Source organism: Xiphophorus maculatus, chromosome 11 (genome assembly GCF_002775205.1).
Source record: "Xiphophorus maculatus strain JP 163 A chromosome 11, X_maculatus-5.0-male, whole genome shotgun sequence".
Lineage (NCBI taxonomy): Eukaryota > Metazoa > Chordata > Actinopteri > Cyprinodontiformes > Poeciliidae > Xiphophorus > Xiphophorus maculatus.
Window position 1 is genome coordinate 5,125,662 of NC_036453.1, and position 22,071 is coordinate 5,147,732.

Below are 22,071 nucleotides of genomic sequence, written 5' to 3' on the forward strand. Positions count from 1 at the left end.
ACACAAGCAGATTCACATATTATTTTAACATTAGCAAAACCTTACATATTTAGATCAAGATAGTGGTCAGTTATCTGTTTGTCAAAGTAAACGCTTAAGACCTCGTGGAGACTGCATTACCCAGAATGCTCTGCGGAAAGACGATTGTCGGTGTCATCATCCAGACCCTGGTGGCGTGGGTTTCTCTTGTCGTTGGAGTTTTATATTATTTCCTCTCTTTAAGCTACAGAAAAGCACGTTGTTGTCAAGTTGTTAAAGAATGACGGTAAGTTCTAAGATGTATTTCAGAGTGATTTGTACTTCTACAGAGTAAATGAATACACTTTCTATCTTTATGTGTGAACTTATTGTAGCTGAAAGCTACTTAAGCTAGCATGAGCTCCCGAGCCAGCTGCCTAAATCTTATGCCAAACATGAAATCAATGTCGTTATGTTTGCTATTACATTATCAACATGAGTTTACTGATATTTTAAACAATTGGGAATTTTCTCCAAGAAATAAATTCTTGCTTAACATTGTATTCAAGGAACGAAAGGGGACAGCCAAGTTGGACTACTTGAGAAAGATTGAATTGGAAATCCAGGAGAAATGGGAGAAGGAGAGAGCATTTGAGGTTGACGCACCGTCAACTGTGGGAGAAACTTCAAAGTGAGTAGCTGCTGTCATTGTCATTTAGTTTGCCTTGAAAATTTGCTCTGTTGAGGTAACAAAACGGATATCATATTTTATAGTGTACGTTAAATACAATATTTCTTCTGCAGATGTTTATCTTATTGTGATGAATATGTTCTCATTATATTGTGACGTCTGTTGAAGTGAAAGAGAACATGGGTACAGAGAGAATTTAAATACATTTAATTAAACAGGTATGTCAGCAAATAACATGTCGAATCAAACAATTTCACATCAAAAACCAATTAAACAAATTTTTACATGACACCCAGATCATATGTTTCTGTTAAAAAATTACAGAAATACCATAAAATGTGAAACTTTAGGGTGACGTCTTTTTTTCATTTCCAGATAAAAATCAAATAACTGCCTCTTCACTTACAAATCTGTTACTGTCTGGTGTAAGACCACAGTTACCAAAACAGGAAGAAACTAAAAGGTCTTTATTTATAACTTTCATTTTTTTATTTGTTTACAGCAAAAACAAGTACTTTGTCTCCTTTCCTTATCCGTATATGAATGGTCGATTGCATCTTGGCCATACTTTCAGCTTGTCAAAGTGTGAGGTAAGTTGGGAACTCGGACTAAGGTGAATACAGAGAAATTAAATTCATCCTGTTCACTTATTAGAATAAAATTGTTAGCAGTTTTTTTAAACAACCGTATTACTTGTAGTAAATTCAAAAACAAGATATGGAAGAAATAAATCACTGTAATTTCAATGTTAAAACAAATCAGAATCCTGAGCTTAATTTGGTTTTAATTGAGAATTATTAGTTTAATGGACTGTTCATAGAAGTGTGTTTTCCTAAGAAATTTATTAATTTATTGATTGTGCAGAGTGCCCTTGGTTGAAATAATATATTACATAAAAAATATTCCAGGATGCTCTACCTCTGGTAGCTTGAAAATGTTAAATATCTTCCACTTTTTCCTCTGAGCTTCTCTTGTTCTGATTTGTTCCTGCAGTTTGCTGTTGGCTTCCAGTCTCTGAAGGGGAAGAAATGCCTCTTCCCATTTGGTCTGCATTGCACAGGAATGCCAATCAAGGTTGGCATCTTCTTATTATTTTCATTTTTAGTTACTACAGTCTGTCTTTGCTTTTACTTTAAACAATAAAAAGTGTTTAATAGTATAAGAATCCCCAACAGAAAATTAATGTAAGTTGCATTATGCAACAAGTACTTGTTGAATCTGATGGTTTTCAATAAAGAGTTTTATGAAAGTAGTTTGCGGTAACATCACATTTGCCTTTCTGCTCCATGTATTCCACTTAAAACAATCAATAATATGATCTTCATTTCCATCACCAACTCTGTTTTAAAGCACCCACATGCTATATCTCATACATTTTGTTCACTTTATCAGGCCTGTGCAGACAAGCTGAAGAGAGAGATGGAGCTGTATGGAAACCCTCCCCTGTTTCCAGATGAGGATGAAGAGGAAAAGGAGAAACCTAAGGCTGTTGATGAAATCATCATCAAGGACAAATCAAAGGGCAGGAAGGTTGGGATCATCTGACAGCTGAAATAATTTCCTACATTGAAATTGTGTCTTAGTGTAAACGGAATGGAATATTCTATGTTTGTGTTTGTATCTATTTTTTTAACTGCTTTCATGTAAACTGTTTTCACTGACTGAAAATCTCTTTGTCAGAGTAAAGCGGTGGCCAAATCTGGATCTTCCGCATACCAGTGGGACATCATGAGGTCTTTAGGTCTAAATGACAATGAAATTGCCAAGTTTGCTGAGGCAGAACATTGGCTGGAGTACTTCCCTCCTTTGGCAATCAAAGACCTCAGACAAATGGGAGTCAAGGTGACTAAACATATAAACTATTACTTGCAGTATTGCTTGTCTTTCTATTTTGTTTATACTCAAAGTAATTAGATTTATATAAATCTGAACTCTGTGTGCTTTTTTGTGCTTTTTTGTTGTATCATTGGGGCAAATCCCTTTCATCAAAATTTAAAAAAAATTAATAATCTGTGTTATTCTGTAGGTGGATTGGAGGCGGTCTTTCATCACTACTGATGTGAACCCCTTCTACGACTCTTTCATCAGGTGGCATTTTCTCACCCTGAAAGACAGGAAGAAGATCAAGTTTGGCAAAAGGTACATTTTTAATTAGGGCTTTTTGTACAGTTGTACTTTTGTTCAGTTGCGTAAACCTATGCAATTTTTATTTCTTACATCAGTTGAATTTTACTACTTAGCACAAATTTTCATACCACTTTGACTTGTTCATGTTTTATCAGGTTACAGCCACAAACTTTTATCATATTGTACAGGAATTTGAAAATTTAGAACATAGTTTTGAAATGGAAGAAAATTAAAATGTGTTTTCAAAATGTTTTAATTTTAAAAATCATAAAGTTTGGAGTGCATTTTATGTTGAACTCTTTTTACTATGATTAATTTGGAAAAAAGTTCAGACTTACCAAGACATGACTGTCCATCAAAACTAACAGGCTGCATAGAGAGAACATTGATATGTGAAGAAGCCAAAATGATGGTAGTAACTCTTGTGGAGTTGGAAAGATCTGTTGACAGAATCACACAACCAACAAATCTGACCTGAATTCAGTTTACACCAAACTTCAGATTTTCAGTTGTTTAAAAAAATGTGGAAAACCACGTATCCTTCCATGTCAAAATATATGCTCCAGGGTTGTGGACACTTTAGCAAGGCAACATATTTTCCTGTCCTGTGCTGTCTTTCTTGTTACCAACTGAATGTAAAATCAGTTTCATAGAATGTTTATGAAAAATAAAGGATGACAACTAACTTTAAAGTTGTTTCAGTGGAGTTTGGTGTGAATATTGTTTACCTCTCTACAGGTACACCATCTACTCTCCCAAGGACGGACAGCCATGCATGGATCATGACAGGCAAACTGGGGAGGTATGCACATTGTGCTTATTAAAATGTCAAACACCAAGTTCAAAATGTTGTAATGTGCATAAACAATGTTTATTCAATTTACTATGCATGTAAAATATTCAGCTATATCCTAACACCAGTTTATCTAAACTGAAGGCTTGTGATTCCATATAAATTAGTTTTTCATTCAAAGACATCACATGTAACCTTATTCACACTATGATGACCAAAGTGTAGCATTTTGTTTAATTTCTGTCATTTGCAGGGTGTGGGACCTCAGGAATACACACTCATCAAGATGAAGGTGGTTGAACCTTACACTGCAAAATTTAAATCCAAAGTGTTTTATAGCAGGTAAAATATGACTATGGTCTTTCTTGCTGTGATATGTATTGTTGACTAATTCTTCTTTTTTTTGCACTGGCTTTTAAACGCATAATCTCGTAATTTCCTGTTTCCAAATTGCTTGTTTGAACAGAATTGTGTGATGTCTCCTCTTCTTTTCTTTTTGCAATTTCCTAGGATTTCTTTTTTTTTTATCAAGCTTATGTAAATAAATTTGAAACTAATATGACTGAATATACTAATTCTTCACAAAGAAGTCAGATTTGAATACCTGCTATCCTTTCCACAGTGGTATGAAAGGCAAAAACATCTTCCTGGTTGCTGCCACTCTGAGACCAGAAACCATGTTCGGTCAGACCAACTGCTGGGTAAGACCCGACATGAAGTATGTCGCCTTTGAAACGGCCAACGGAGACGTCTTCATCTCCACCAGGAGGTCTGCCAGAAACATGTCTTTCCAGGGCTTCACCAAGGAGAATGGAGTGGTGCCAGTGATCATGGAAATACTTGGGCAGGTAGAGAGCCTGTTATGTTTTGCACCCAACAAACACAAGAGATACTAAGATAATAATCAAGTCTAGATGAATGAGAGAGAGGCAGGAAACAATGTTGACAGGCTGCCAGATTATTTTACATTTTGATTTGAGAGATAAATTATTTAATTGAGAAACAAAGCCTTAATATCTGACATGTTCTAGATCAAAATAACTCCAGGATATCAGTTATACAAAAGAAGTGATGAACTTATGTGTTTTCACATTTATTCAGAGTGAAAAAAAAAGTTCTACATGGCTGAAGAGAAGAACGTTTTGAATTATCAAAAGGCTACCTGCGATAAGCTCAGATTGACCGATTTCAGGCTGTTCTCTGCGCTCCATTCAGAGAATTTGGCTCCTTGTCAGAGTGACATTTCCTCTCAGACTGCACAAATGGTAATCATCCATTCTGTGTGATGTAGTTCTGACTGGTGTTGAAATGCTGTGAAAAAAACCACATGCCTATGATGAAGAGCAGCAAATAACCCATTCAGAAAGATGGTGGAACAGGTTAGGATTCAGTCTGTTACTGGGACCCTTGGGAGATGGAAGCTCCTGAAACTGGGTTATTGTTGTTAGGGGAATTGGAATCTGAACATTATTTTTACTTCATCCGCTACCAGCTTTTCCATCAAGGAAGATGGTATTTATTAACATCTGCCTTAAAGACAGAGATTTCAATAACTGGCTAAAACTTGACTTCAGTAACTGTAATGAAACTTACTGTATTTTACACAATCACAAGCTGAAAACTTGTCTAAGTTATGAAGTTAACGGTTTACATGGAGGTTGTAACTTTCAATCATAAAGATTTTAATAAGATCTCAAACTTTGTAAAAGTGTTTAGCAGCCATGTATAAATACAAGTGCATCTAAAATATAATCTTTATTGATGTAAACATAATAATTTGCTGCTCGTTAATTGTTTCTGAGTTTCCTATAAATATGAACTTTGAATCAGAAATTTGAACTGAATTTAAATATCTAATTCTTAAATGAGCACAAGTTCTCAATGACATAACATTGCTTCTCTGTTTAGGACATCCTTGGCTGTGCCCTAAGTGCTCCTCTGACCTCCTATAAGATCATCTATGCTTTGCCAATGCTCACCATTAAGGAGGACAAAGGTATGAGTCCTTCAAAATATATGAATGCAGTTCTTTACTGCATTAATTTGTATTAGTCTGTTTGCCAGTGTTGCTCACAAAGGCAAAAATTTGCACTTTTATAACAGTTTTCTAGATCTCTCATATTTAGGCAGTTTAGTTTATTTAGTTGTTTTTTTTCGAACATTGCTTTATTTCTTGCAATTTTTCAATGGGTAAGATATATTATATTTCAAATTTGCAGTATATTTTATAAATCAGATGAAAAATTTTATGATGATATTAAATTAAGAAGAATTGGCTACAAGTGCCCTAAACACATTCATCACAGGTTAATGAAAAAAACATGAAGCGGTTTGAATCTTTAAAAGGTCAGTGTATATAGTGATGTCCTGATGACATACTGAATGTTTTTCTTTTTTTTCCACTTGGAGTTTAATTGGTACCCCAAATAGACCTTTATTATTGCAGATATTTTATTTTTAGCTACTGTTGCTGAAAAGCTGCTGTTTGCTCCTAAGTAATTTTTTGTCCTGTTGATGGATTTCTGTAAATATTCATAAATTGAATTTCTGAATCACTAAACCGAAATGTCACAATATCCATATGAATAATAATGAATTTCTCATGCTCAATCTGTCATCTTGTCTTGAAGGGTTATGGAGTATAATGAGCAACAGTAAATGAGATCATGTTTGTGTGTCCTTTCTCACAGTTCGTTTGTTGCTCCAGTGCTTGCTGCACAGCAGATAATGAAATGTGGCAGCATGGGGCATTTATTAGATTTGGAACCAAGTAGAATGAAATAAATTAGTTTTGTTCATGTGCATTTTCTTGCACTTTTTTTCTCCTTGTCTCCAGGTACTGGGGTTGTTACCAGCGTGCCATCTGATGCTCCTGATGACATTGCTGCTCTCAGGGACATCAAAAAGAAACAGGTGACATAACCTTCTGCTTTAAGAGAATAACACCTATGTAAATCTTTTTATGCATAAATAGTGTCTGCTGTGCAATTCATTGAGAATTCATAGAAAAAAATACAATATATAATTAATTATTAATTCTTGAATTTCCTAAAGGCTCTAAGGGAAAAATATGGAATTGAGGATAAGATGGTGTTGCCTTTTGAGCCGGTAAGCAACTCTTTTAAAAGTAATTTTGGTTTCACTTGGACTGGACATACTTACTTAATGGTACTTTCCCAGTGTAACATTATTTATAATTTTTAAATGCCTACACCTCAGGTCCCCATCATTGAAATCCCAGGCTTTGGAAACCTTTCAGCCCCTCTCGTCTGTGATGAGCTGAAGATCCAGAGCCAAAATGACAAAGACAAACTGGCTGAAGCCAAAGAAAAGGTTTACCTGAAGGGATTTTATGAAGGGGTAGGTTTCAAACAACTAAATAATGATTTAACTTTAGGTTTGAAAAGTTTCATTATAAATACTGGGTTGAATATAAAATTATCCACTGATGTTTGCATTTCTTTCAACTGGTTTTGATTGTTTTGTTTGTATTGTTTTGTTTCATGTCACAAAGTTGTCATGTTAATAAATTGTTGCACAGAATTTCTGTTTTTCTTGAAACTCTACGGATACATTGCCCACTTATTGATGTGAGAAGTTTTAAAATAATTACATTTCATTAATATTAATGAACTTTTGTGAATAAATGTCTCAGATCATGCTAGTCGAGGGATACAAGGGGCAGAAGGTCCAAGATGTGAAGAAGCCGATCCAGATGATGATGGTTGAGAAGGTAACATGCTTAACTTCATCTGGATTTAGTTCTTTATACATCTGTGTACAGATGTGTTAGCGTGGGGTGTTTGTATAATGCATGTTTTCATATTACTTTACAATTTTCAGTTTGTACAATATTTATCTGTTACAGGGTGAGGCCTTGATTTACATGGAGCCTGAGAAGCAGGTCATGTCACGTTCAGTAGATGAGTGTGTGGTGGCGCTTTGTGACCAGTGGTAAGCGCAATCTTTATTATATAGAATTGTATTTTTGTCATTTGAATACATTTTTATTTCTATTTATGGGTATTGAGTGTTTTGAATTTTCATCCAAGATACATGCTCTATTTGGTTCATTCATTCTAGAGAATTTTATATTTGTGTTTTGCTTCAGTCTCTGAACAGATCAATACAACTATTGTTTTGGTATTTGGACAGGTATTTGGACTACGGAGATGCTGAGTGGAAGCAGCAGGCCAATGCAGCCCTCAAGTCACTGGAAACGTAAAAACAATGACTACATTATCTAAATATTTTTTGTTTGTTTCCTGTGGTTTGAGCCCACTTCTCAGGGGTCTTATAACAAATCAGAAATGCTTGTTTGCTATAATGGAAATGCATATTTATCTCCATTGTTCTTAGGCTTTTTTGGAAGCTGCTGGAAAAAATTATATGAAAAGATAAAACACTCCAAGGTCAAAATAATTTACCTACTCTGTATTTTTTGTGTACAAAATTCTAGATTTTGTGAGGAGACTAGAAGAAACTTTGAGGCAGCGTTAGCCTGGCTACAGGAACATGCCTGCTCTCGCACCTACGGACTTGGTAGGTAGACCAGTGTACAGTTTTGTGTAATGTGTTCAATAACATAAAAAATCCCCATAATCCTATTTCTTCTGTTTCTTCTTCACCTGACATGCAACCATGTAAAAGATGGAAGAAAACAGTGTGATACCTGAAAGTTTCAAACTGCTGTTTGTGTAAAGGGTTTTTTGTCTACAGATGGAGACAAAGGCCTGGTCACAGAGCATCTAGCACTAGCTTGTGTTCCTGCAAGAATAGATGCAGTATGGAGCCTAAATAATGCTAAATATATCCTGCATTCTTGTAGATTCAAATAAAATGTTTTTTTCTAAAATAAATAAAATATTTGATAAGTGTGATTACAGCTAGAGTTTTATAATTTGAGGACATAAAAATGCATTTGATGTAGTAAAACATTACAATACAGAATAAGGACAATACAGAAATTGTAATTGTAATTTTGTTGCATTTATTGAAATCTCAGTACTGTGAAAAAGTATCTAAAATATATGTTTTTGTGGTTTTTTGCTAAAAATGCGTCACTGCTTAACAAGCACAAATAGTACTCTAAAAATAATGATTGCAATCAGTTATATTTTGAAGCATATATACGGCAGTTATTGATGCCCTCAAGAAGCTAATAGTGGGAAATGGGTCAAAAAGTTTAAATAACAAACAGATTCATTCAGATTTTTAAGTTGCAAATATTAGTTGGAGTTTCTTGTTTATTATCACACGATGCCTAATTGTTTTTGTCTAGTATGGTAACTGATACGATCATTTTCCATCATTATTGTAACACAAAAAGATGAGCCAAGAGGTTCTGAAACTAAAAACAAAATAAAAATGGATTTTTGCTCCTTGTCACCATAGCTATTTTTTAAAGTATATAAAATCCAGGTTATCTGTCATAACAGCTGTTTAGAGATTACTTGTGGTTTTGTCTTCTGGCATCACCAGATTGCTTCGCTGTTTATTTTTGGAAGGATTACACAACTCAATCCAAATCTTTGGTTATCTACCAAGAATTGTTTTGTCTGAATGTGAACCAAGTGGAACAAGACTGATAATTTATTTAATTAGCAGTCTTAAGCATTTAATCAGTACAAAGTAATAAATATTATTTTATCTTTTAAGTATTTTTGTTGTGTGTTTCTTTGGTTGTCTGTCTGTGTGTGACTCTGTCCCGTGGTTACCATAGGAACACGGCTGCCTTGGGACGAGCAGTGGCTGATCGAGTCTTTATCAGACTCCACAATCTATATGGCTTACTACACTGTTGCCCACCTCCTCCAGGGAGGTGTGCTGAACGGACAAGGCGACTCTCCACTGGACATCAAGTAATTATTTGCCACACACAGACCTGCACTTAAAGCAAATATTGAACTTGAAGCTGTTTATATCTGTTGTTTTTTCTTCTTCTTCGTCTTTTTTTTTCTCTGCAACAATCAACCAGACATTTTATTCCAGAGAGTTAGAATAGAGTAGACTCATTAAAAACATCTTCTAACATGTAACAAATGAAGAAAACTGATGCTGGAATCCACAACTTTGTATCGCTGAAGATTGCTAAAAGCACCTAAATACATCGCTTTCTCAGTAGAATACCAGATTCGTTAAAGCTTATAGTCACCCCTAGCATTTAATGCACATAAGCCCAGTATTCTGTTCCTTGTGCCCTTAGCCATGTTTTCCTTCTTTGACAGGCCAGAGCAGATGACTAGAGAGGTGTGGGACTTTATCTTCTTTAAGTCGTCTCCTTTTCCCAAGACCGACATCCCTAAGGAGCATCTGCAGAGACTGCGGAGGGAGTTTGAGTACTGGTACCCGGTGGATGTCCGTGCGTCTGGAAAGGATCTTGTGCCCAACCACCTCACCTATTATCTGTATAACCATGTAGCCATGTGGCCCAAAGACAGGTGAGTTTTTCTTGTTTGACCTGCTGGTATAATGCGGGTTTAACTTTTAGAGTTTTATTATTTAGTTTGAAGTTGGGAGTTATAGTTCACATGAAAAATGTAAATGATTACAATGCCTTTCAAAAATGCCCTTGCTTATTTGTCTTTGTCACATTTTGCCACATTATGTTGATGCAAACTGTTACAGATTTCAGCCACTCCAATGTGTACAGTTATGAATGTGCTCTTTGTATTAATATCACATTTGAGTCAATGTTTACATTTCCCCTGTAATGCCTATGTGCTGAAAACATTTCTATACTTCAGAGTAGTTTCTTAGAGTTCCATTGCTGATGTGGCAGATGAAGCCTACAAATGACTTGAAACCTTCTGAATAATGGGGCGTGGAGCGCTAACAGAGCCTTAACTATATTTTTGTTTTATATTTTTATATTTTTCAACAAAGTTTCAGATGCTGCTCTCCATCAGCAAAACGACAGGAGAGGAAATTCATTTTGGAAACCCAACATTAATAGAATTAATGGGTTTTTTTCTATTACAGTGGGAAGTGGCCTCAAGCAGTTCGAGCAAACGGACACCTGCTCCTTAACTCAGAAAAGGTAAGTCAAGCATTTTTAGATCATAATGATTTTTTTAATTTTTAGTAATACTAAAACCTGAAGAGAATATAAAGCAATTTTTTTCTTGTTTTTTTTTATGAAGGCAGCAAATGGTATATTTTGTTTTTATTTGGTGGTTTATTTTGTATACAGTCACAAATGTCAATTTAAAATTTCAAATGTTTACACCTTTAAAGAGCCTCAGTGTTTATTCTTAACTCTTTGGTGCAAAAAACTGATTTACTCAAAAATCAATTTATTTGCTGCATGTCTGTTTGTGTAAAGCTGAGGGAAAACGGCCCTTTAAAAAGACGCAATCAAAACTGTCACATGACTTTATTACCCTGCAATAATAACTTAAAAATGGTCCAAATAGTTTGGATGTATTTTTTTTCCCTTCCTTTTTATTTCTTTCTTATGGAAAGTTTCTGTTTATATCATAGGTTTGTGGTGCATTTCTATCCTAAAGAAAATATATAAAAATTCTGATATTTCACAATGAGATATTAACATACATGGAACAACCTCATGAAAGCCTTGTATTATAGCAGAAGGTGTGATGACCACCGTAAGTAAGGCTTACAGTATTCAATTATGTCGCATGAACTAATCAGTACATTACTGCGAGGTAACGTAAAACATATTGCGAGGTAATGCAAAAGAGAATTTTTTTCCCCATATCCTCTAAAGGGCTCCGTACTTTGTAAAGTGTTTTAAATACTTTTTGAAGTTGCTTAGTTTACCGTTTAGTATTTCTGTTTTCAATATGTACCTGTTTTTTAGTCATCTGAAGCTGATGAATGCATTTGTTTTGAACTTATATGTAAAAAATGTTTTTGTTCTTTTACTAGATGTCCAAATCAACAGGAAACTTTCTCACTCTCAGCCAAGCCATCAGCAAGTTTTCAGCTGACGGTAATGTCAATTTCTTCATCTATTCTGGATCTTTTTGCATTTTATGTATCATCTTCAATCTTTTCTTCTTTTTCTCCTTGTAAGAGTTTTCTTGTCCATTTCAATGTATATTTACACTGTAGAGGGTATTTCACTGGATTATGTTGTAAACATTTTCTGTCCAAGTAGCGGTTATAATTGAACATGAACACAATCGTATTCCCAGGTTACAATTAGAGTTGCTCCAGGCTGTTGTGAACAGCTTTAAGAAATAAAGCTTTTTTTTTTTCAAAAAAAAAAAAGCTGTTCATAACAGCCTATAGCAACTCTTAATTGTTAGTATGTAGTATGTAAGTCTTTGCTTAATTTTGAATATTCTTATAAAACATTTAAAAGAACCACAAATAATGCCCAATGTGTGCGATTTCTTGGGTCCAACTATTTTTTATTGGCTTTGGGTAGTCAGATTATGTGTCCTAAATCCTAAATCATGCATTCACATAGTTGACTCAAGAGGCTGCCTTCAAAATAGAAACAAAAAAGCTGAGATAATTTTAGGATGCCATGGGGACCAATAAGAATTAATTGGGATATGTTTAAAAAGAATCTTGTGTGCTGTGTTTGTGTGAACTGCTACATGTATTACTTAGACCATCATTAAAATATTTTTGAAATACAAGTTCTCTTCCTCCAAAGCCTTATGAATAACAGGAATTACAAGATGCACCAATTTGTAAAGTTGCCATATTTATATCAATATTCAATATTATTACTGCTGTTATGACTTATAACTGATATTTATCAATGTTGAATATATTTTCCTACCCTTTTGAAAAACATGACCATATAGTCGACATTGTTTCTCTGCTTCAATTAAACATTTCTACTTCCTGTGCTGCATCACTGTCACATGACTAAACAAACACCACATGACCAACCCCCCTCCTCAACCTGAAACACATACACAAATAGAAACAAGAGAAAAATGGAAATCAGTTATTAATATCATCCCACTTTTATTTATGGAACAGACCCCCTTATGTTAAAAAATGACTAACGGCCATACTGACATTAATGCAAATGTATTGTGCATCCCCAGTTTAAATATAGCAAATGATAAACTTAGGGAGTGCTATGTACAGTGTTTGCATGGTGCGTGTGCACTAAACACATTTGTTTTAAACACAACCCATTTTTCAGACTACATAATCTAAGTGAAGTTTGTGTTCTGTGGATTTTGCATCGCTTTGTTCTTTTCAGGTATGCGTCTGGCTCTAGCTGACGCTGGGGACACGGTGGAAGACGCTAACTTTGTGGAGACCATGGCTGACGCTGGCATTCTTCGCCTCTACACGTGGGTGGAGTGGGTGAAGGAGATGATTGCTAACCAGAACAACCTGAGGACAGGGCCCGTTGACACGTTCAACGATCGTGTGTTTGCAAGGTATGTGGTAAAATGAGCTAAGTAATGGTGAGGTTTGTAAAGATCAAGAACTTGATGCATGCATTTCTTTTCATATTATCTGGAATCTGCCTTCATAATAATCTTATGACAGTGCATTTCAGAAGGATGTTTTCTCTTAACTTTTTAAAAATTGTTTTGAATTTGATTAAAATTCACCCTAAAACATTTTTGAGTAACATGTATATCATTACTTGCCATTTTTACCTGCTAATTATGAGGCACTTTCTGCAGTAGGGTTGTCTTTTATAACAAAAGGCTCTTATGTCCTAGAAAAGCTGCATTGTGAAACACTGAAGTTTTATGAAAATGAGCATTCTATCTCAGTGCAACAGCTCAGCTATTCTTATTTATTATATAATTTATGTTATATAATTACATGGACTTTATCTTTTCTCCAGTGAAATGAATGCAGGCATCTTGAAGACAGAGCAGCATTATGAGAGGATGATGTACAAGGAGGCTTTGAAGAGCGGCTTTTTTGAGTTCCAGGTAAGTACATTAACTTTCTGAGAAATATCTTTAGCTCAAAAAATAAGAATGTCTCTAAAGCGTTGAGATTACACTATTATGAGAAATGTTATGAACCATTAAAATTTCTGTAATTGTTTTGAAACATATATATAAAAAATAGCAATTAAAACTTGCAAGGCAAGTGTCTAAAGATCTAAGAGCTGCTTATAAATAGTTTTCAATGTGATCTAGCCTATAATATGTTGGGTTTTTTGGGGAGTGTCACTCTATAAACAAGCTAGTCCACCAACCAATTTTAACTGATTTAGAAATTTCTTTTAAATAACTGTATTTAAAAGCATTGCATTTGTTTTAGTTTTTCTACCTTTAAAAGATTACTAATTTCACATTTCTATTCTGTTCATTATTAGTGTGGTTTGTACTGACATCAAAAACAGCAATCTCTTTATGTACTTGCTAAAAACCATAAAGTTCCTCAGCTCAAATTTCTAAAATGCTGCCAATATTTTATTTGCAATATATTTATTTGTGACCCTACAAAATGTTATATTTTTTATACTGTTTTGTTTTATATTAAAAACCTTACCAGTACTAAGAATAGAAGATCTTTACATCTTCTAAACTGAACATGCTTGCTGTTAATGATGCTGGTTCTAAAGGAATGCCTCATGAAATTCTTGGTTGAAATCGAAAAACAATTGAGTGATGCATCAGAGGAGTAGCTCTGATTAGACACAATTTTTAAGAAGTCATTTAAGTTAATATGAAAGTCTGATCAGCTTTGACAGCACATTTATTTCGATTTGTTGCTGTTGGATCATGCTACAGTATACACTGATTCTTACAGGTCTGTTTTTCTTCATCTCATTTTACCCTTTCATGTATCCATTTCTAAGCATTTATCAGGGATAGTAATATTGTTTTGTTGTTGGAGCATTGTGCATATTGTAACTGATGTGGAAGTTTAAAACTGTTCATGTTTTTGCTTTAGGCGGCTAAAGATAAGTACCGTGAGCTGGCTATTGAAGGCATGCACAGAGACCTTGTCTTCCAGTTCATAGAGAGACAAACACTGCTGCTGGCCCCCATCTGTCCACACCTCTGTGAACACACATGGAGTCTACTGGGCAAGGTATGTAACACAGACTTTTGGTATTTCTCTGCTTTTAGTGTTCACGGTGTGCTCTCAGGGTATAAATCTGGCTTTGATTCTCTCCTCCCATCCTCTCTTGGGGCTTTTTCCTCGTCATAGACTTTTACATACAACAGAGAAATGCAGCCAACCAAAACGGGTCACCGTAATGTGTTAATTTACATTCATGAAGAGCACCTGGGATCGGAAAGCTTAAACTTCCAGGTTCACGGCTGGCCCTCAGTAGCACTTGTTCCCACTGCTCATTTACTGGTGTGAAATGGCTACTGACAAGTTCGCACTGGTGAAATCCAAGTCTGCTGGGAGCCTGTCTTCACGCTGAGCCGTTTCCTCTACACCATGAAGCAAGTGCACTCACTGTTACACGCTTCCTGTAGCACTGAGAGCCATGAATATTTTTAACACTCAAATTTGCGAATATGAAGGAGTGCTGCTGTGTTGGAGATATGTTTTTCAGTTGTTGCTTAGCAACAACAAAAGAGCCCCCCTCAACTACCTTTATTTTCCCCACATCCTGTGCTTGGTACCACAAGCTGAAATCATATGTTGCTTTTCTACACGCTCAAGCACAACTGATTCCTGCTAGAGCCGTTACATAAGCACTGTGACTTTTGATTATATAATTGATGAGACCAGTTTTTGTTTCTACTTTTTAAAAATAAGAATCTCCTTTCACTCTTCTCCTGCTTGCCTCTCACAGACTGGTTCTCTAATGAAGGCATCATGGCCCGTGGCCGGCCCCGTCGATGAGGTTCTGATTCGTTCTTCTCAGTACCTGATGGAGACGGCACACGACCTCCGTTTGAGACTCAAAGCATACATGCTTCCTCCCAAAAACAAGGTATAATATGTCTACTATACTTGGTTGTGTCCCAAATCAATATGCTTACTAATTCACAGCTTCTTCAGTGAACCTTTTTATTCATGCTTTTTTATTTAGTGTTGCATATTTTTTTATTCTGTTTTGCAGATCACTTACTTGTAGATTCAGAGGTTTTCAGTTTATCCTTTGGCAAAACTAATACAACACGCCTGGCTCTAGGGAATTAAAATCAAAACCACCTATGTTGTTTGTCATTATAGATTAGTTATCAATGAATAAAATGTCTTATACACTGGTATTAAATTTAAATCACGAGGATCTTGGAAAGGCTTCACATTTAAATTTAACTTTCTGAAACGTGTAAAAGCTGTTGCATGTTCTTTACATTGTAGATATGATGACTTTTTGTAAGAGTAAAAATCAATTTTAAAATTGATCGAACTCTTTTCATAGTTTCTTTTTTTTCCTTGTTGAATGAAAACCAAACCTTTTGTGCACCAAAACTCCCAAACAGTCAGAAACTGGAGTGTTTTTTTTTCTCTGTCAACAGATGTTTCACAGTTTATTATTGTTTGCACGGGAAGCACAATAGGAAAAAAAAATAATTTAAAAGAAATCGACTTCAGACTAGAGAAGGCTTTTGTTTGGTCTTTTTTTTTTAATACAAATGAGAATTTTTTTTCTTGACCATCAGGGTAAAAAGAATGTATCAAGTTTTTACTGATTTCAGAAGCAAAATGATTTATTTGAATTATTTCTCTGTGTGTCATGCCTGAAATGCAGCAGGTGTGGATTATTGATGTTGAGCTTCCTGAAGCATCTGTTATGCTTTTGGATAAACCAAAAGTGTTGAGTCTTGTGTTCACAATGGAAAAGTTTGTCTGTTCATTATGTGGATTTCTGCAGCCAAGAGGGAAAATCAAAGCAGGTGTACTGACAATGTTATCTAAGACAGGCGATATCTTGGGCTTCCAGGCCGAAGTTATTGATTTGTTACCAATGTTTTGGGAGCACAGGGGCAGAACTGGGAGAAAATAGGAAAAGAGGGAAACAAACAACTGGAAGGACTGACTTTAATTTTATGATATGGTTTCATATTTAACCTTTGTTAGAAAGTAGAGATTTCTGATAATATATTTTATATTAGCCTAGAAAGCTCCCGTCTGTCATTTGTGTAATATACATATTTAAAAATGACTAAAGTGGCTAGAAACAAATGTTTTGTTTCAATTAAATATAAATTATGCACAATTAAATTGCTGCAGTTGAGCTAAAAACCCATGTGACTTTACAGAAATTATATTTCCAGTATGAACCTTTTTCCCCATCATGACTCATGTGGTACAGTCTGTAGGTACACGACTGCCATGTAAATTAAATGAACAGATCACTTGCTAACGAGCATCAAAAAGCATATGTATTTGTTATATCATCCTAAGTAACCCCAAAGTGGTATTCCATTGCGACCACCTTGTGTTGTGAGTTAACAATGAATCAATCACATCTAAAAGGTTGTTTTTATTTATTTTTTTCTTAAATGCATTTTTCTCCTTTCATAGAAAGGTGACTCTAAGCCCCCTGCTAAGCCGTCCCACTGCACTATTTATGTGGCTAAGAGCTACCCTCCATGGCAACACAGCGCCTTATTTCTCCTCGGCAAGCACTACAAGGTAAAAAAAAATACCTTCCACAGAACAATGTTTGTTTGCTCTTTATTTTTTATATAGTTGTGTTTAAGACACAGTCAAGTTAACGCTGGTACTTGTTCAGCTGTCCTTTTCATCTGACTGTTCACACTCAGCTTTTGTTTAAATCTGTAGCACCTCTTTGTGTTTGTGACCAGAGCAACAACGGGATCCTGCCAGACAACAAAGTCATAGCCAGCGAGCTGGGAGCCCTGCCTGAGCTGAAGAAGTACATGAAGAGAGTCATGCCATTTGTTGCCATGATCAAGGTATTTATTATTAGTTTTAAGGGTCACATTGAAAGTGCACTATTCAGGCTTTTTCTGGCAAATACCAGTTTTTGACTCTGATTTTGACCAGTTCTTATTTTCTTTGTTTTAAGGCCTAATACACGAAACTAATATGTTGTAGGGTTTTTGATTGATTGAATATTTCAGAAAAGATGCAATCATGAGATTTATCCCTGTTAATGAATACATAACTATATATGTTTTATTTATTAGTGCAAGTCTGTAGAATTTAGCAGATTTTTTGTTCAGTTTATTTTTTTACTCCAAACTTTCACAAATGCAACATTATTTTAAAATGTATTTTTCATCATTGAGATATATTCCCATTTTGAGTTGTCTCCTGTGGTACGATTAAGGTAGCTAATGTTTTGTACTGACTATATATGTTATTATAATACATAGTCAGTGCGAAGCATCCAATGGTGGACAGAACTATTTAATACCTGCACTAAAATGTCATCAAAGATTGTGCTTTTCCTATCTCATTTAGAGCTTAACTATGTACAGTATATGTATAATATATATAGATATACAGTTTGATTAAAGCAGCTAATAATAATGCTGATCAAAGGCATTTCTCTTTTAAAAATGTATGAGTCACTTCTCTTAGGTGCGTTAGTCTGTATTCAAGTGATCAAACAGAATAACCCTGATAACATTCATGATAAGCTTCTTTATTTATTTATGGCTCTTTACGTCTTTTAAGCTCATCCTGCAGATACATGGTGTACATTTAGAGTAAAGTGTCCGGTTTCCAATAATTATTTTCTGCAGCTGCGTTGTTAGTACTTTTAGCATTATATTCATATTCTACTTACTGTTTGATTGCGTTTGTGTTTTTTAGGAGAACCTGGAGAAGAACGGCCCCAGAGTCTTGGATCTAGAGCTGGAGTTTGATGAGCGAGCGGTTCTCATGGAGAACCTGGTGTACTTAACTAATTCTCTGGAGGTCTGTGACTTCACTCTCTTCAGATTCAACAAACACAAAGTCTCATCTGTTGTTGCTCACAATGCTTTGATTTTCAGTCTTCTGTGACCAAGCTGGCAATGATTATCTGTAACCAACTTTATTTTTCTCCCAAAAGGCTACTGACAAATAAATAAACCTACAACTCCAGATAATAATTTTTTTTACAAACTAACACATATTTAAAAAAAATTAAACCTATATGTTTGCACAGTAAACTAAAAGGCTAACCTAGAATTTTTGTGCATTTCAAGGACTGGATATTACATGGTGTATTTCTTGCTGCACAAACCAGTAGTTATACAAAGGTCCCATCAGTGATACCTCACTGAGAAAAGAACGGTCAGCAGAGAAAAGGTGTAGATGGTGAAATGACTTCAGTTTGCTGCTATAAAAGGGCTTCCGCTGAACTCAGATCACTGGGGAGTTGTTGCTTTATAAGTAATAAAGTAGCCTTAGATTGCTCACAGCCTGTCTAGATGGATAAAAATAATGGTAAAATGCAGAGGCCAAATTCCATCCAATGCAAAGCATGCTGGGAACAACAACTAAATGAGCAAATGGTGTAAAAAAACAACAAAAAAACAAACGTTTTCTGTCGTGCATCTCTGTTCAGTATTCTGTTTTACATCTAGTTTAACCTCCAGTTGCTGTTTTCTCTCCAAAAATACACAAAATGTGTGATATTCTGGTGTAAGACCAGGCAACAAGTCTGGGATTACTGTTTGAGTCTAGTTAACACTGCCAGTCTGTGCCAGTAGAGCAAACGCACAAAAAACATCTAAGCAATGCACCGTTGTGGTTAGTCTGCTCAGTTGTGCACTGATATGTTTTCTTCCCCCATACAGTTGGAGCAGATTGATGTCTTATTTGCATCAGAGGCTGATGACAAAGTGAAGGAGGATTGTTGCCCTGGGAAACCGTTCAGTGTGTTTAGATCAGAGGTAAAGGCTCCCGATGTGTGATGGACGCTAAAAAAATGACAGAAAACAGTTATTTCTGAATGTTTTATGAATGTTAGCAGATACTATTTTTTTATGTTCAACTGCAGGTTTGTTTGCATTCATGATGCATCATGTTGTCTTTATGTTGATGATTAACAAAATGATAACGAAATAAACTTTGTTGCTCCTTCCAAGCCTGGAGTAGCCGTGTCCCTGGTCAACCCTCAACCATTCAACGGCCTGTTTTCCACAAAGCTCGACATCCGGCAGGGAGACAGCAAAGACGCCATTGTCCGTCGACTAGCCAAAGTCAACAGACTCATAAAAGGTTAGCAGCACAGATTACGAAACATGATTTTATCCTTTTGAAACCCAAAAACGTCTTATTATAAGTCTGTATTTTAGAGAGCATAAACATATTCACTCTGTTTCGATAAAATAATCTGTAAACCAGTGAGTCACTTCAGAGTTGTGTTGATTCATATTTTTGGTTTGTCACACCTCCTGGTGGATAAGCAAATTCAGATGCATGTTTTCAAATCTGCCTCAGAAATGACTTCTCTGAGCCTTTGCCATCTGCCAGTATAGAAATGTAGAAAACCAAAATGGCTCATTCACTAGTATTTTGATCTTTTTGCAATCTAAACTGTGGCTAGATGCATGCTGATTGCTGAAATTACCCCTGAGATGTGCCTACAGCTTGGAAGTCCAGCTGTTACAAATTTAATTAGATTAGGTTGAATGAAGCCATAACAGCATGTAGCCTAAAGAAAATTTCATTGTGCTGCGTTAGTTTGTGTTTTGTAATTTATTCTTTATGTTTATACGATTAACCTGAAAGGCACTGCAGTTAACAGTTAGCCTTTTTGGCTAAATCTGGTATGTTTTGGTGCTGGACTGAAGAACTCCCTTTAATTTGTTGATACTAAAACATAATTTTCTTTTTCATCTTTCTTAAATAAAACTCCATATTTTTTGGTCTATAAATGCAACAACCAAGTTGTAGTTTGACATCATAACATCCAAATGGGTTTAATCCAGAATCTGCCATTCAGGCTTTAAAGAGAAGCGTAATTGTTATTGACTTGGAAGAGCATAATCATTGCATTTCTCATAAAGAATAAATATAAACCTTAACAAAACATGTAATGTAATGCAGTTTGAAGATCTATTTAAAGATTTATTATCTGACACTTTTTTGCCCAGCACATATTTCTATAAAAATACAATAAGCAATACTGTGATTGTCTTTTTTGTCTTCATATATATATTTTTGTTAACTGTACAGGTTTGCAAAGAGATGACATGCAAATATCTGAGAATTTATGCTTTCTGATAAAGAAATCATGTTTTAATAGCTTTTTTAATCTTGATGTATAAAAAGTTTGAAACCACCTGGGCTCTTCAGTTTGTTGTCTCTTATTCCTCAATCATTTTCTAATCTGTTAAATAGATAAAGCAATAAATGGTCAGCCGTCAAATTTTCTGATTAAAGCAGTTTCCAGTTGTTTATTAATATCAAAATGGGTTCACAATTCCTCAAACACAAAGCTTAGACATTAAGAAACTTAACTCACTTGTGTTCATGTTAATCACTATGGTTTAAAAACATTTAGGCATGTCTGTTAAGTATTTGTCTAGGATTTCTTAAATTGGTAGTCCTTTCTTTCATTTTTTACCAAAGGTTTCTTTTATGTCTGTCATATTTTTTATTGGGGTTCTTATGATCACTCATGTAATCTTGCACAACACTTCAACTCTGTCTGGGGAAAAATATGGCTCCTATAAATCAATATGAATTCTCTGTGATTATGTCATCCAATTCATGACCACATTCTGTTTTATCTCACTTCCTTCCATCCATTACCCCTTTAACCTATACTTTGATTATCTTTTTTGTCTCTTTTCTGTTTGTTTGTTTTTTTATCTTAATTTTCTGCCTACCCTGACTCTCGTTTTCTTAACCTCACGACTAGATCTGTCCAGAGTGAAGCTGATGAGGTATGAGGATCCTGTGCTAGGCCCACGGCGCGTGCCCATATTGGGACAGGAGGAGCAAGGCAAGCTGCCCATCTCCAGCAAGTCTGTGTTCAACATAAATCTTAATGAGAAGAAGGTCACTCTGGCTGACAACGGCCTCACTGTAGACATTGGAGATACTTTGGTTTATCTTATCCAATAACGTACAAACGGCTGTCTCACAGGCACAAAGGAGCAGGTTCAGCAGTTTCTTTGTAAAATTTCAAAAGCTATTGCAGTTAGAACAAAAATCTTTTCAGTCAGAAAAGACACAAAAAGATCACTTTTCCTTTTAATTTGTGGATGCCTACAGTTAATTTTAAATTGACAGCGAAATAACACCAGAATCTAACATTTGTTTCACAGTACTAGTACATCAGTCTACTGTGTCAGATAGTCTTTTTTAGAAGGTTCAGGTTTGGCAGTTTTGTAAATGGTCAGTCTTTTCCTGTCTGGTATTTTGAGTTTTTAAGCTTTTAAACAGATCTGTACTGAACAAACAATCCACCACACCACCACCTCCTCACAGGGTGAGCACTTGTGTTCATTGTCAGGCAGATCCTGCTGTGCTCCGAATGCCTGATGTCATATAAATGGAAATGTGTCTGGTGTTATTTTATACATCAAATGTGAGGGATATCATGTCTCTTCAGCTTGTTGGGCAGCTTTTATATTTTCTAGCTGTCAGTTGTGCTTGTCTGGATTTTCCACAAAAATAAAAATATTTGAATGTTTGCAAGTTGTTTGTCTCT

At 35.3% G+C, this 22,071-nt stretch overlaps 1 protein-coding gene across 1 annotated transcript; it reads left to right on the forward strand.

Annotated features, from left to right (window-relative positions):
• Window positions 1–148: 148 nt before the first annotated feature.
• lars (leucyl-tRNA synthetase) lies at window positions 149–22,053 on the forward strand. The gene is made up of 32 exons (XM_005805441.3): window positions 149–265; window positions 528–649; window positions 1,152–1,239; window positions 1,643–1,723; window positions 2,042–2,179; window positions 2,330–2,491; window positions 2,676–2,788; window positions 3,515–3,578; window positions 3,823–3,911; window positions 4,192–4,417; window positions 5,478–5,565; window positions 6,406–6,482; window positions 6,624–6,677; window positions 6,789–6,929; window positions 7,225–7,302; window positions 7,438–7,523; window positions 7,725–7,790; window positions 8,029–8,111; window positions 9,292–9,430; window positions 9,797–10,009; window positions 10,551–10,608; window positions 11,460–11,523; window positions 12,763–12,946; window positions 13,366–13,456; window positions 14,430–14,570; window positions 15,292–15,432; window positions 16,974–17,084; window positions 17,258–17,368; window positions 18,234–18,338; window positions 19,205–19,300; window positions 19,496–19,628; window positions 21,277–22,053. Exons 1-32 carry the CDS (start codon window positions 260–262, stop codon window positions 21,480–21,482), a joined length of 3,555 nt encoding a protein of 1,184 aa, XP_005805498.1. The 5' UTR covers window positions 149–259; the 3' UTR covers window positions 21,483–22,053.
• The last annotated feature ends 18 nt before the right edge of the window (window positions 22,054–22,071 follow it).

Bases quoted from the DNA above. Each gene is read 5' to 3' on its own strand.
- lars (XM_005805441.3), top strand. The intron at 6,678-6,788 runs GTAAGCAACTCT...CCTACACCTCAG, and splicing joins TGGTGTTGCCTTTTGAGCCG to GTCCCCATCATTGAAATCCC. The intron at 19,301-19,495 runs GTAAAGGCTCCC...GCTCCTTCCAAG, and splicing joins TCAGTGTGTTTAGATCAGAG to CCTGGAGTAGCCGTGTCCCT.